This window comes from Antechinus flavipes, chromosome 5, assembly GCF_016432865.1.
Source record: "Antechinus flavipes isolate AdamAnt ecotype Samford, QLD, Australia chromosome 5, AdamAnt_v2, whole genome shotgun sequence".
Lineage (NCBI taxonomy): Eukaryota > Metazoa > Chordata > Mammalia > Dasyuromorphia > Dasyuridae > Antechinus > Antechinus flavipes.
This window is the reverse complement of record NC_067402.1, coordinates 250,232,836-250,249,842: the sequence shown is the minus strand read 5'-3', so window position 1 is coordinate 250,249,842 and position 17,007 is coordinate 250,232,836. Positions and strand designations below refer to the sequence as shown.

The 17,007-nt window shown below is 33.4% G+C and overlaps 1 protein-coding gene across 2 annotated transcripts in view; it reads right to left on the bottom strand.

The window, feature by feature from the left end:
• Positions 1-17,007, bottom strand: part of TMTC2 (transmembrane O-mannosyltransferase targeting cadherins 2) — a 535,380-nt gene that overhangs the window by 325,991 nt on the left and 192,382 nt on the right. For both annotated transcript variants that reach the window (XM_051961459.1, XM_051961458.1), the window contains one exon: positions 8,449-9,019. In XM_051961459.1, the coding sequence (XP_051817419.1) occupies positions 8,449-9,019 (571 nt within the window). The remainder of the gene's footprint in view (positions 1-8,448; positions 9,020-17,007) is intronic.

Genomic DNA, 17,007 nt, shown 5'->3' with positions numbered 1-17,007 from the left:
CTCAATAAGCAAAACTATAAGCTATGAAATATTCAAAGGCAAAGGAAAACCCATTTCCTTAGACATTCACAATGTATGATGAATCAAAGACCACCAGTCCTTAAGAAATAATTTCCTAAACTGAGATGAATAGAGGAATTAGACATTTTGCCCCCATTTCTGGAGTCTAATACAGAAAAACGTTCATGTAATGTTAGAAATAAAAGTAAACTTCATTCATCATAGACAGCCTCTATTATTCACATCTTTTTTAGTAATCCAAAAAGAGTCTATTTCTAGATAAAATGACTGGTTTAGTGACACACTAATTTCTTTTTTTCTTTCTCCCTCCCTCACTCCTTCATTTAGCTTTTCTGAAATGCTACCTGCATAATTTAATTTTAAGTAAAGGAGTATGTGGGGAAATAAACAACTTGACAAAACTCAGAGCAAGATATAGCTCCTCCTTTGTAAAAACAAACAAACAAACAAAAAAACCCAAAACAAACAAACAAACAAAAACAACAAAAAACAGCAACAGCAACAACACAAAAAACAAACCCTGAAATCCTGAAAATGAGATGGTTTCATTTTCTGCAAGGCCTATCTTGAGTTAATGTTAAAATTGTTCACTGCTTTTGAAATTTTCTTTTTAAACTGTAATTGAATAAGTGATTATGAGGCTAATAAAGAAAAAAAAAGATGTTTTCATAATAAAACTATTAACAGATGTTAAATAAGTCTTGCAAATACCCTCTGGGCAAACAATGATTGATGTTGGGTGGATAATGAAAAATGCTGATTTCACTTATTTTATTACCTGTGTACCTCCTGGGGTCAAGAAAGACTTGTAAAAACATTTGTGGGCTGATAAAAGTGGAGCATTTATTTGCAAGACTGGCATAAGTGCATTTAAGATTTGCTTCCCCCCACCACTTCTTGTTTCCTCTCCATTTAAAACTAGAGCAAATGAAAGCAATTTAAGGCACTCTAAAAAGTGATAAATATTAATGTGAAAGAAGATTATTGTCCCATCTCTTTTGTCACTATTTTCTCTTATATCCATAACCCAGGAGTGAACCTCAAACTTAAAGATGAGATTTATAGGAAAATCTGGGATTTACTTAAACAGCCAACATTTCAAAAGTAAATATACTAGATAGTTACCCATTTTATAATGGGTAAACTTATTTTGGTACATGGATGTGTTACACCATTAAAAAAAAAAAAAGAATGAGAAAAATGTAGAGCAACATGAGAAAACATACATCTACTGATGCAAAGTGAAGTAAGCAGAACAATAATAATCATATTGAGGAGAGCAAAATACAAAGAACGAAAAAAGAGAAAACTAAATCAAAGAGAAGAAAGTGAACATTGAGTCATTATAATGCTCAAGCTGGCCAAATGGGGAAAAAAAGTACCTCCCTCCCTTCTTTGAAAAAATAGGGAACTAAAAACTTGGTGAAGGGAAAGAAAAAAAGAACTTTTTTATACTGTCTAACTGGGTATTTTGTTTTCTCAACTCCCTTTTTGCTTTTCTATCTTTTGTTTTTTCATTCTTCTTAGAAAGAATGGCTCTATAGAAATGGGAAGGGGGGAGATATATGGGGGAGGACTCACAAAATCAAATGCTCTTAGTTTGTCAAAATGCATTTATATGTTATACAAACTGAAAAATATTTTTAATACTCTCAATATTTGAACCCTTATAAAATAATAGTATGTTATAAATAAATATGATAAAATATATATAGTAAAGAAAACTAAGTCAAAGAAAATGAGCAGTACTGCATTAATAAGAATTTCCTCATCTGAGAGGATATAACTAAATCACAACCAATCCCACTCTTAGTGAAAAGCAGCATGGTCAAGGAAATAAGACAATCACAATTACAATCAATAAGTTTATTGTTATTTATTATTATATTATTTGTTTGTAATTTATAATTTATTTGTGGTTTATTTATACCATTTATTATAATATAATTTATAATTTGTTTATAGTTTATTAATCAACTTTTGTCACAAATTGGTAATGGAATCTGACCATGACAGTTGGCCAGGAAATTTTTCTATATCAGGATTGCTTCTGGTCTACTTCAATGAGAGGAGATTTCTCATCAGAATCATCCAATACTAAAGAAATTACAAGTCTGTATTTTCTCCCATCCATATATCCCTATCTGATGGTGATGGTGATGTCTACCTTATTAGATTTCTCAAGTCTCTACATATTATTTTATGTATCAAAAAATTGGACTCTTTATTTGGTAATTTTTTCAGCCTTTAAACTATAATTCATGTGAGATACAGATTTTATGACATAGGGGATCAACAAGAATCATATTGGAGAATTTGACATAAGTGAGTTGTAATGTAGATACCTAGTAGGAGCAGCCATATCATTCAAATCCTAGATTTGTTTGAGTTTTATCATATCTAAAAATCAACATGAGAGAGTAAGATTTTCAAAAAGGTGAAATTTTCAAAGCTACTATAAAGGAAGCTTGGGATGAATATTATGGTAGAGCTGATTATCATTGGCTTATATAAATTGGGAACTGTAATTCCAGCTTGAGAAGTAGTACCTTAGTTGGAACCTAAAGTGCCATTGTGCCTAAAGAGTGAAGGACCTGGAGTCAGGAAGATCTGAGTTCAAATTCAACCTCAGACACTTATAGTAGCTGAGTGACCTTAGGCTACTCACTTAACTCTGTTTGCCTCAGTTTCCTTGTCTGTACAATGAATTGATGCAAGAATAGAAACCCACTCTAATATTTTTGTCAAGAAAATTCCATATGATATAACAAAAAACAAGGAACTACTAAAGAATGACTACACTTTAAGAAAAGAATTTTGGCAGCTAATTAGAGGACTAACTAGTTGAGGAGAGATTTAAGTTGGGGCGACCATTCAGTTGGCTGTTGAAACAAGCATGAAATGATGAAAGTCTAAAGAGATAGATGTGTGAATCAAGAAAAGGAAATATAGATATATAATATACAGAACTACACATTTTTAGCTATGTAGCTACTTATGTAGTATGTATATATACATATATATTATGTGTATACACGTGTGTATATATATCACATATGCACATGTCACATGTATAATACATATGATATTGTGATGCTAGAAAGGACAAGAGTTGGCCACAGATTATTATACTTATGAGTTGAATTTAGGTAAGGAACTGAGCATAATCCCAAATTGGTAAAATTTAGTGATTCAAACAATAATGGCATGGATAGGGAAAATTAATACATAAATACACATACACACACAGATTAAGAAAGACAGACAGAAAGAAAGGAAGAAAGGGAGGGAAGGAGGAAGGAAGAGAAGCAGGGAAGAAAGAAGGAAGAAAGAAAGGAAGAAAAAGAAGGAAGAAAGGATGATTCAGAAGAGGGAAATATTTGGGAGAAAAGAACTACGGCTCTATTTTGGACATGTTGAATTTGACACATTCAAAAGGCAGTTGATGATACAGGACTGAAGATTAAGACTGAATAGTGATCTAGGAATTATTTGCATAGAACTGAATATTGAAGGAGTAGGAGCAATACCCTTCTTATTTCTTCTTTTAGTACTGTTTTTAATCTCTCTAGGCCCGAAAAATTTAATAAGATTTAGAAATTCTCTATAATTGGAAATATGGCATGGGTTCAACAGGAAATCTCTATAATCAGGAATGTGGAAAAGTTTCAGAGAAGAAGAATTGAGATGAATAAGTAGATAGAAATCAGGTTAGTGAGGAAAGAGAAAGGATAGGATCAGATATTTCTGACTACCCGAAAGCATATCATGGTTTGAAAGTAGGTAAAATAAAGAACAGCATGGAAATGATCTGAGAAGTAGCATGACATAGTAACTAGAAAGTTAGATACAAAGTTGGTTTCAAGCTCTGCCTTTGACCTGAACCGACAATGTGTATGATCTCACACAAGTTATTATCTCAGTAACTGGAAAGAAAAAAAAAAAAAAACCCTCTCTATGTATTAAGGTAGAACAGTCCTCATTGGAAGCTCTCTATTCTGATGAAATATTCTGTTCCTTGTTCCCCTTCCCCAACCTCCCCAAAATAGAAAATGAAAAAGTGGAAAAATTATCTTTTTTAAATCATTACTGGTACAAGATTAAAAAGGCCTGACCATACAACATTTTGCATGAGAAGAATACCAGATTGCAGCCTCAATATTAGTTATCTGTACAACATCTCAACCTAAATAAATATATGGTAATTTAAATTGAGGTTATGTTAAAAGAGGAATAATGTCAAAGGCTAGGGAAGCGATAATCCCATTATTCTCTCCTCTATTCAGATTAGATGTATTGTGTTCACCTCTATGTGGCATATTTTTGGAAAGATATTGAAAAGCTGCAGAATATACAGAGAAAGACAGAAAGCATGAGTTCATGTAAGGATTATAAGAAATGGGGATGTTTACCCAGGAGATGAAATTTAAAAGTTGTCTTCAGTTTTTAAAGGACTGTTATATGAAAAACAGATCACATTTTGTTGTTCATAGTTTTCTCTCACTGGTGAATTCTTCCAGGAGCTCCATCTTAGGGAAGGGCCTTTGAACAACAATCTCTCATTCTCTCGACTATGATCTCCTATCTCAGGTACTTCTTTCCACAATATCTTTGATTTTTAGCTCTTTTTAGGTGTTACGTTCTCATACCATAATGTAATATTCCTGAGGAAATTGTGTATTTGTATCTTCACTGCTTAGCATAGTAACACATAGTAAATTGTTAAAATTTGTTGACTGATCGCCCTAAAAGCAAAACTTGGCAGGTGCAGAAAGGCAGATATAATCTTAAGGCAAAGAAAGACTTTTAATTATGTTTAATAGAAAGCAAGCTTTTTGAAGCCAGGAACGATCTCATTTTGTCTTTATATCACCAGGAATTAATAAAATGTCTGGCATGTAATAGTTGCTTTATAAATGCTTGCTGAATGAATGGGGGGGGAAGGGGGATCTAGCAATTAAAATAGGCTATCTCAGGAAAGGGTATGTCCCTTCCCATGCTCTCCATTGGAAGTCTTAAAGCAAAAACTCAGTGACTATTGGTTGTATAACAGAGGTAATTGTTGTTCATACTTGGATGCTAAGGTAAATTTCTGAAAATCTGTGTATCATAATTGATTTAACAGAAATAGAATTTTAAATGTCACTTCTATATTAATTATAAATCCAGGGATGGATCATATGATTAAATTATGGAAAAATTCTCAGTATGACTTTAGTATGCAACTTAAACAAAATCCTGCACACATATTCTAGCATCCCTTTACAGCAAGCATATTTGTAAGCAGCAAGAAACATAATATATTAAAGCTGTTTTTTAAAATCATCTAATTCATCTTAACATTATATACATTAGGCAGCTAAGAATTTGAAAGCTTACATTCACAGATAGTTAGCAGAAAGTTGAGACAAGTATTCAAACTGCCAATGTTCAATTAAGTGTTCTATCCACTACAACACAATTAGCTACACCTTAATTGCTATTACTTCCTAATTTATGACAAATAGCTACAAAACCTATCATTAGACAGCTAAAGGATAGATAGTTCTACTTGGCAATCTGGAAAACCTGTGCTTGAATTCTATCATTACCCTGTCCAAGTCACTTAAACATGCTATTTCATCACCTGTAAAATGTAAATGATAATAGTAACTACCCCACAGAATTGTTTGTATGATGTGACAAATTTAAAGTGCTTTACAAGTCTTGAAATAGTTGAAATACACTTTATCTTTGTTATCTTTAACAAAAATCACCATTACAATTATTTTTATTATCTTCATCATCATTATTTGCCTTAGAAATACATTTTTTCTAAAGGAAATCAGTTTGTCCACAACTGGAATCTCTTCCATAGACAGCCTAAAAATGACAAAACTAGAAATAGCATTAATCAGAATTATTTTCTAAGTTTCTAATTGTTAAACTGGAAATTTAGTGGAACAAATTTCTTCTCAGTGAGCTAAAATCTGTATCTTAACTGTTGAGGCTTTTCCTGCCATTCATATGGCAGCCACTGTATGGTACCTTACATACAATGAATTTAGCTTCCCACCTTAACTTTGCCCCTTAACTAGATTGCAAGCTTCCTGAGAGCATGCAATAAAATGACCATTTCTTATGTCTTTTTTCATTTCATAAAACTAAATAGAGGCCCTGAATATATAATAGCTGTTCTGTTTCTTGGTGATATTACTTGAAAGAAGGAAAATAAATCACCCCCAGAATCTATTCATAAAAATAATTTAAAATTAAGATCTGATATTGAGAAAGACATGTTGTTTATAGTTCTTGCATTTCAGCCAGGGTTTTCTTATAAAGCCTCAGCATTTCATTGAAATCACCAAATAATTTCATTCAATACTTGATATTTGAGCTTCAACTAAAAAGGTAATGTTTCTCCACAGAGCAGGAACACATAAGTGATTATTTTTACCTGCTAGGTAGAAAAATTAGCAATTTTGATTTTTTTTTTAAACATTAAACACTTCAGGCTTCCCACTTCCAATTTCTTTTGATTTCTTTCCATTTCACTTTCAAGCAAGCCTCAAATTTTGGGCAGAAAAAAATGTCAGCTTTCTCAACACCAATCAAATGGCATCTTTCACAAGGCATTCTTCCAGAACCACAATTCCTTATTTAAGTCTCCAAGGAAGGTGGGAAGGGGGTGGAGTGAGTTTGCCTAAAACATGACTAGGGTTTGAAAACATCTGCCAAATGTCAGACTATATACTGAAATTCAGAGTAAAGGTAAATTTATTCTAGTTCGAGTCCTTGGCCAGATTCTACTACAAGTTTGAAAGAAATTGCTCAATAAGTACAGTCAATGGACTAGGATAGTAGTCAAAGAATCACAAGACTTCTAAAATAGTACTGTACTTGAAGGTTTGGGGGGAAATAGGGGGAAAAATTAAGTTGCACTTAATTTCACTAATGGACAAGCTAACACAGGTACTTTTGATTGTGACCTCCATTCTCTGAGACCAGAGTTAAGAAAAAGAAAAATTATATTTTGTTTTGTCCATACTTAGCATCTTTTCCAACACAGGCCCTTAACAACTCAACTATAACTTGAGGTCCTATAAAGTTGACCCCCAGAGTTGCCCCAAATTGAGTTATTTACCTAGGATCTCATAGTCACAAGGTATCAGAGGGCAGACTGGAACTAACATTTTGACAACTCTAAGGCCAGTATTCTGGCCATTTGTTGCCATCTTGCCCCTCTATTAACTTGGATTCAGGAAAACTTGAACTGGTATCCCACCTTGGACATTTACTAACTGTGTTACTCTGTGCAAATCACATTTTCTTTCTCAGATTGTTTCCTATTCTGTAAAATGTAGTTTATCTACTAGGGTTATTATGAAGATAAATAAGATCATATATGTAAAGCTTGAAAATTTTAGTGTTGATCTATGTTAATCTTTACATCAAAGCAATAATTATAACATTAGAATGAGGATCTCAATCCTCAGGATTGAACATCTACATAATCTCTATCATGTTCATGTTTGGAGTTAGAGCAGTGGGATCTAAGCCAATCCAATATCTACTTATTAAGAACCTATTAATTTCCAGGCTCTAAGCTAAATACTAGGGATATAAATGATAAAAAGAAAGACATTCCCTGCCCTCAAGGAGCTTACAATCTAAAAGGGATGGACAACATACAAAAGGAGGGTTCCAGGCTGAAATCAAAGCAGGAAAAGGTGGAGTCTTACTTTTAGCTCTTAGTTCAGATATTATAGAAGCATTTTCAATATATATATGCATGGTAGGTGCATTTGTTTTTATGACATAAAAGGAGAACTGAGGAAAGAAGACACATGAATATGGAACTTATTCATTATAAAGGACTCCCAGTGTGACAATTTCCTCTATCAATGAAGAATACAACCTGATTTAGTAGATAAATCCTGGAAAGTTACCCCAGAGTCACAAAGTCATATAACCATTAAATCTGGGGATATGAACACATATCCTCCTGACCCAGCATTTCATCTACTATTACATGACTCCTCCAAATGAAGACATAAGAGAAGTCATTAAATTCTGAGTTTGTATCAATAATGAGACAAATATATACTGACATTTATTTTAAGAATTTAAAATATAAGACATATATTCACTATAGAAGGAATATAAACAAAGGTGGTTTTCCCAATATGAAATCTAGGTCAAAGCAATGAGTGAACAAAATTGAGCTCAGTATGGCTTAATTAAAGTAATTAGTGAATAAAACCCAACCTTGTAGTAAGTGGTCTGGAATGATCCTTTCACTTTCTCATGATCAAAAAGAGAATGCTTTGGTAATTCACCTTACATTCTATTTGAAGAACTGCAAAAATACCCATTCCTTATCTGGTAGGTGACCAACTAATTATTTCCCTCATTAAGCCAACGACCCAAGAGCCAACACTCACTTACTTTGTAAATAGAAGGTAGAATCTGGTCCATTTTCAGTCTGTGAAAGACAAAGACATCGTAAACCGCTGACACGGCCAGCACAGTCACACCTTGCTCCTTCCACAACATACTGCACCCAGCGCAGAGTCCTGTCCCTAGGAACCAGCCCCAGGTGCTCAAGGAAGAGCCTCTAGTGGAGCAGTGCTTCACATAACACAGCAAAGAGAGCAGGAAGAAGAAGCTGGCTCCCACATCGGCCCTTCCCACGATGCCTGCCACTGCTTCTGTGTGAATTGGGTGGGAGGCAAACATTAGGCCAGCAATGAAGGTCCAATGTCCATCACCAAGGAGGATCTTGGAGAAGCTTGTGAAGAGACCGGTGACTGCTGCATGCAGCAGAACATTGACAAGATGATAGCTCCAGGGATTCAAGCCTCCAATGGCGTGATTAAAGCGAAAAGAAAGAGTACAAAGTGGCCTATAGGACTTGTGGCTGCCACTATGTGTAAGAAGAGTCCCCCAAAAATCATTGTAGAATATGTGAGTCCATGGCGTTTCTGGGAGAAGATCCTGATTAGTCTTGATAGCTCGGCTAAAAAACAAAATTATTTTTTAAAATAGAATTAAAAATAAAATACATTTTTAAATGGAAACAAATTGCAGTGACATTGTTACATCATTCCCTTAGCTCCAATACTGTGTGCTAAATGACATGATGTTTCATTTTAGCTAGGCTGTGATTATACAGAATGAATAGAAATAAGGGTGGTTTCCCAAAGCTTATGTTGTCTAATTTTGGAGGAACTACAAAGAATTTCTAGTCTCTCAAGATAATAAAATTTCAAGGTAAAACTTATAAGAGACATTCACAATTAGATATTTATTCTTTTCACTAATGATATTGTTACATGTTGAAATGTAATTATTTCTGAGAGGGAAAAATATTAAATCTTATTAATTGTTTACATTTCATCATAAAAGAGACCTTAGTGATGTCATAGTCCCAATTCCTCATTTTATACATGAGTATAAAGTGAAGATCAGAGATTTGAATGACTTTCCCAAGATACTATCAGTTAATTGGCAAAGCAACCCAAATTCTCTGGCATCAAATCTACTTTCATGTGAATGAATTTATCAGGTTTTTTTCCCCCTGAAAACAAATGTTAATAAAGGAAAAATTAAAACTAAACAAACAAACAAACAAAAAAACCCACCCAATGATGAATAAGTGTTAGGATAAAAAGGGACAGAAAGAATATCACCTCTGGGGTGATATTTTCATTGTTTGCACTCCTTGACTTAGCTACAATCCCAACACCCATCCTTCTTGATTACTCCAACTGACAGTGACCAACTTCTAATTTCCTTCAGTTTTTCCTGCCTTTGAAATATTTGGACATTTTCCTTGCTACTTAAATATGCCGTGTGTGTGTGTGTGTGTGTGTGTGTGTGTGTGTGTGTGTGTGTGTGTGTGTGTATTGACTATCCAACTAGAAATCAAGGTGTTATAAGGCAGAGACTATGCCCTATGTTTATCCTGTTTTCTTTATATCAGTGAATGGAGTAAATACTGCCCTTGCCTACTTCCCAATTTGCTTTAGTCAAGAACACAGCACTAATTTTTCACAGCAATTGGTTCCTAAGACAACAGAGAGGGAACAGACTTTGAAACCTTCCAGTTAGTAAGTATTACCAGAAGTACTAACAGGCCTTCAAAGCATATGTGTTGTTAAAGTTTCCATATTTGTTTCATAAACATTTCTTCTCACCTCTGCTCCATCCATCCTACTGTAAGCTCTTTGAAGGCAGCAGCTAAGTTATGCATTCTTTTTTTCTCATCATTGTATCCTCAGCCTTTAGCACAGACATGCTTATAGAAGGTGTCTGATAAACATTTGCTGAGTCCAATTCTCAAGTAATCTTCCCTTACTACCATCACTCACACAAAGGTCAATCCAATTTTTATTTGGTACATAAGGGTATATAAAAATAAAAAGATCTAGGTCCTGAAAATATTTTCCCCATCCCACTGGTCCTTCCATGAGAAGTATCTCATTGTTTTTTTGTTTTTTTTTTTTTTTTTTTGTTTCCATTATTAAAATGGATTAAGCCTATCACAGCTTAGAGCCAGAAAGGACCACAGAGTTAGTTGTATCTAAAACCTCGAGAAAAGGAAACTGAGACTGAGGGCGACTTCCTCAATGTCACACAATTGCTGAAACCATGTTTTGACTACTGCTCAAATAACTGCCATTTAACAGTTTGAGTTTTGAATTTCTTTTTTCTGTGCAAAGCACAAGAGTTACATGTCTCTGATACATTAAATATAAGAGGAAAATTCAAACCGAGGTCTTCTGACTCCAAGCATAATATTCTTTCCCTTTGCAGCACATGATTAGAAAACAAATAAAGGGGTGCTTTCAGTTGCCATCAGACCAAGAAGGCTTTGAGAGTACCATCAAATGATGTCTACTGGTTGGGAGCGCTCTACTAAGTCATTAACATCTTGAGAGCAGAGGGATGTTATATAACAAAACAGCAGATTTCAAAAGAAGTCATTCTAAAAGGCATAAGGGTGCCAAGGCAGGCAGGTTTAAGGTGACATAAGGGCACAATATAATGGGTACTGGTGTTTTAAAGTAAACTTCATTTGCATTGGGCTAGTCTATCTATTTTTCCAAAGTACTCTATCAGCTGAATTTTCTCCAGAGGATTAAAACATTCTGAATGCTTATAATTGGTTGTGGCATGTGGGAAAGGGACAATAGACTTGATGAAACCATGTTTTGAATAACACTAAGTTAATTGATTGCATACCATATTTTAATAGTTTGACTTTGAGTTTTGATTTTTTTCTACACAGAGTACGAGTTACAAGTCTGTATGTATTGACTTTGTGCTAAATGAATTTCCATATAAATTGGCTTTTAAAACATTAGAAACAGATGTTATTTGGGATCCATTAAATTAAAACACCCTGCAATGACATTCATCAGAATCTAACCCAGGAGTAATCGCTTAAGACTTGATAGGTTATAATTAAAATTTAAAAGAAATACAAAAACTGACAAACTGCCAAACAGCATTGTCAGGAATAACTGATCTTCTAACAAGACTAGAATGAGACCCTCACTGGCCTTTGCACCAAAGCATTAATTCACACATTAGTATGAATATTACTGACATTAGGGAGAAACATCTACATAACTGCCACCATGTCCACATTTGGAGTTAGAGCTATAAAGCAGTGCAAAGACAAAACAATCTTCCAGGAGGCTGAGAAGCTCACCTAAAAATAATAGTCACTGGATAGTACTGATAGAAATGGTGGGTAGGGAGGATGATAAATATCAGGGGATCAGAATTTGAAAAATGGTTAAGGATCAAAAACCAGAGTTCTTCCAGTCATCAGCTCAGTATCACAAGTATGCACATATACACACATGTATATATAGCATATAAAGTATATTAAGAGATGTATATAAAGAGATGATTCCAAAGTTTAATTTTATTAACTGTTGATTTACTGAAATAAATAGATACATCTATAGGCTACAAAGAATGCAGAACTCTTACAAATCATCAAGAAATTAATCAACATGGATCTACTATCATCTAATCAAGCATCTACTTTGTGTCAGACATAGGCAGTGGGAATACAAAGACAATAATGAAATAGCCCCTGCCTTTGAAGAACTCCCATTCTTCTGGGTAAAAGGGGCTTGGGAGCAGCGATAAAAGTATATGCAAAAGAAAGACAAGATGATCTGAGGAGAAGATAAAGGCTAGATATTAGGGATGATGTCATTTGCAAAATGGTGCTTGAGAAGAATTTTGGTGGAAATGGGAGTTTAAGAATCAAAACTGAGAGGAAATGGGCAGTACAATGACATGCAGATGGAAGATGATGTAATAGTTGTGGATAACAACAAAAAAAGTTAATTTGGATAGATTATAGAATTCATTAAATGCAATCATATATATTAAACTTAAAAAAGTAGAGTAGGGTCACGGTATAAAAAGCTTTAAAAACAGTTTATTGTAGATGTATTTATCATCATCATCATTGTCAACAGCAGCATTTATGCAGCACTTTAAGATTTATAAAGCATCTCACAAATATGATTTTATTTTATCCTCATAACATCCTTGAACATATGAATGATTTTACAGATAAGGAGATTGATGCAAATGGAGGCTGCCTTCCTCAAGATCACAAGATATATTCTGAGGTTATATTTGAGCTCAGGCCTTCCAGAGTCCAGGGTCAATATTTTATCCACTGAACTAACTGCTTGCTAATAATAATAGTTACTGGATAGTACTGATTGGCTTATTGAATAATCAACATTGTCACAAAAATAAACTCAGAAATTAAATCAATATTGAAATTCATTTTTTAGTTGTCTTTTCCCCACCTACCTGTGTGTTATGGGATGCTTCTTTATTATAATTTTGGATTGATTTATGATACCAGGAGACTTTTCCCTTATGTTTATTTGTAATATACCAAAATGCAAAGTATAATAGATAGAATGCTAACCTCAGAGCCTAGAATTCTTGAATTCTAGTGCTTTCTCTGACATATTGAAGCTGAATAACTCATCTAAATTCTCAGGTGCCTATAACAAATTTTGAAAAACAACCAAGAAAATAAAGCTAGTCAGAGTTTGAACATCATATTACAGATTACATATATGTCCATGATGGAAGTTATTTCAGGGTCATTTAAATAGCTATGTATTTAAGGAATATATATAGACAAAAAAATCTTAAATGACATAAATGTATTATTGTCTTACCAAGTTTATGAACCAGAATGTGGATCAGAGATTTCTCTGATAATGGGATCAGTGATAAAATGCCTTCTACTGAACAAAGTGTCACTGCAACTTAGTTTTCAAAATTTGTTATAGGCACCTGAGAATTTAGATGAGTTATTCAGCTTCAATATGTCAGAGAAAGCACTAGAATTCAAGAATTCTAGGCTCTGAGGTTAGCATTCTATCTATTATACTTTGCATTTTGGTATATTACAAATAAACATAAGGGAAAAGTCTCCTGGTGTCATAAATCAATCCAAAATTATAATAAAGAAGCATCCCATAACACACAGGTAGGTGGGGAAAAGACAACTAAAAAATGAATTTCAATATTGATTTAATTTCTGAGTTTATTTTTGTGACAATGTTGATTATTCAATAAGCCAAGCTATGGATAACAGAGGAAACTTATTTCTAGAAACTATGGAAAGAATGGGAACAAATTATGTGAAAATAAAACATTTTAGCCACAGTATTCTAGAGAAAATAAAGACTGAGAGACTGTCACTGAAAACAAAAAGAATTTGTCTCCAGTGAAACAAAGACAAAAGTGTCTTTCTTTCTTTATTTATTTATTTTTACTATCCAAAATCTTTAAGGAAGATTTATCCTTTTCTTAGATATGCTCACTTTTTGGTCTTCTGTTTCTATTTTTATTTTTTTTCCCCTTTTAGAATATGTCACTAAAGGTCCAATGAATTGTAAATCTTATCAATGGTGTGGGGGGAAAATCTGCCCTGCCATCTTTATTTGCCTTGTATGAGACTCAATGCTAAGAGCATTTTGATTGTTCTTTGCAGTTGCACTAGCACATAATGAACAATCATTGCTCAAAGTGAAAAAAGATATAAGATCTTCTGACCATCAAAGTTTTATTCTTAAAAGGTTATGCTAATAAAGCACATGCTTTGCCAGGTTCTAACAAGCTGGCAAAATTTCAAGTATAATGCCTATTATAATTTGAGGGGCTCTCTGACCAGAGTGAGACTTTGGAAAGAGCATTGATTTTGGATTCAAATGACTTGGATTCTAAATAAGCAATATTAGGTGCACTAAAAACATTGGTCTGAAGTCCTGTGTGGACTTGAAGTTATTTAACCTCTCTGATCCTCAATTTCTTTATCTGTACAATGAAAACATAGGATTAGAAAGGCTCTGTGTTTTTTGAGCTCTGGATCTTTGATTATCAGTATGAGTATTCCCTCCCTCAATATAATTTGCATTTCCTCTAGTTTGAACAAAATATTCACTATGCTGAAGGTGACATTTTAAGAAGTCTTTCCAAGCTTATGACTTGGCTGGATAACATGACTCAACATTTTTCCAGATGAATGGAACTTGCCAGAGTTTACTCATTGTAGGCAGAAACCTTTCAGAACCTTTCACCTTTATGCCATTATTTGGCATCAGAATGAGACATGAGTTTCTATTAAGGTGTCCTTGTGTGCAAATAGGTGATGCAATGGTTAGAGAACTGGATCTGGAGTCAGGAAGATTCATCTTTATGAGTTCAAATCTGAACTTTCCAGCTGTGTGACCCTAGGTAAGTCATTTAACCTATTTGACTAAGTTCTTCATGTGTAAAATGAGCTGGAGAAGGAAATAGCAAGTCACTCTGCTGTGATTGAAAAATGACTGAATTATATATGCAGAGAGAATAAATAAAAACAAATATCTCTTTTAGACTTAGCTACTCTGTTCAATACTATGATCGAAGACAATTCCAAAGGACTTCTTATGAGTTAAAAAAAAAATGCTACTCATCTCCAAGAGAAAACTGATGAACTTAGTGCAAACTGAAGAATTATTTTTCACTTTTTCACACATATGACTAAGAAGGAAATGTTCTACATGATTTCATGTATATAATTGATATGTGGTGGTTTTTTTTTTTGTTTACTTGTTATTTTACTGTCTAAGTTGGTGAGAGGGAAATAGGAGGGAAAGAATTTGATACTTAAAATTTTAAAAAGAATGTTAAAATAAATAAACAATAAATTTGATAATTTTAAGGGAAAAGAAATCTTTTTTTTTTTTTAATTTGGCCACTAGAACTGGAATTCGTATATTAGAATTTTCCCTAGCATTTAAGTTAATGTTTCTAGAATGCCTAGATAAATGAAAATGGGTTCCCTAGAAGGACTTATTAGTTCTTATATTATCATTTACTATTTGAAAGATAAAGTGGAAAAGTGGGAAATATATTAATTCACTAGTCACAGAAGATTGGTTCAAATATTGCCTCTCATGCCTACCTACTGTATGTCTTTGGACAAGTCACTTTTCTCTTTAGGCCTTGGTTCCCTTTAATATAAAAGGAAAATTTTGGACTAAATGATTTCTAAAGTCTAAATCTATGATGCTATGAGCATCTCTATAGGAACTTCCAGTACTTATTCAGATTACAATTCTAAATCTATGATCCTAGAAGAACAACACAGCTTCCACCATGCTTGTTGGGAGGGAGCATGGAATCATGAAAAAGAATACAGGATTCATACTCAGAGGGTCTAGGTTCAAATCCCAACTCAGACCTTACTTATATGAACTAAGGCAAATCATTTAATCTTCATAAGCCTTGGATTTTTCATCTGTAATGACAGGGTTGTATTGAATAGTTTCTGAGGTCCCTTCCAGCATGAGAGCTATGGTAATAAGGTCCTTGGATTATTTTTTAGTGCTGATTTATGTTTGTTGTTATTTATATTGCTACTGCATCATAATATTAACTTATGTTGTACACACCATTCACTAAAACTCCCAGATCTTTTTCACACAAATTTTTGTCCATTCATCCATATTTTTAAAATATACAGATATAGAAGCCAGATATAGAACTTCATACTTATTTCCATAATATTTCATCTTAGAAATAATCCATTTGCATCTGATTTTTGATTCATTTTGTCAGTCTCTTCTCCCAGACCTGTGCTATATACAAAAATGAAATAAAACTCCCTCTATACCATGATGAAGGTCTTTGATAATAAATTTTAAGTATCATTAGCTAATATGTTGATGTTACTATCTCCTCTCTCCTCTTTTTAAGAGTTAGGGAATGAAGATCAATTACCAGAGCAGAGGCAGATGAGAGAAAAGTTTGGGCTTGACATCTAAAAGGAACTTCTACTTTCCCAGATAAAGTGTTGCATAATTGCTAAGTATTATTATGATGATCATCATTCCTACTGCTGCCAAGTCAGGCTTAGAATTTCAGAGAGAAAATGAAAATTATTAACTTTTTAATCCAGTTAAGTAGTGGGTTATTTTAGCTTAACAAAGATTCTCATCCAATCATAAATTACTTACCAAAGATATTTTTAAATTTTATAAATGAGAAATCCTAAATGGATTTAGATGACAGATATTTTGTGTGCTCAAAATAACAACTAAATGCATTCATTCATTATCTATTTATTAAGGGCCTATGTGCCCAGCACTGTGCTGTACAAATAGCTAAAAGTAAATAACCCTTGACCTCAGGGAAACTACACTGTACTTAAAATATACTAAATGTACACATAAACCTAATTTCTAATAATATGAAATCACTGGGGCGAGAACAGGCATCAGAGTAGGAATTTAAGCCAATTGCCTATAGCAGTCATCTCAGACCCAAATAGAAAAGTGGCCACTAAACATAATAAAAATCTGGAACACTGCATAATTGACTTAATTTTGAAATATAATGTTTTATTGTATTTTTATTTACTTTGCTAAACATTTTTCTGCTTACATTTCTATCTGTTCTAGT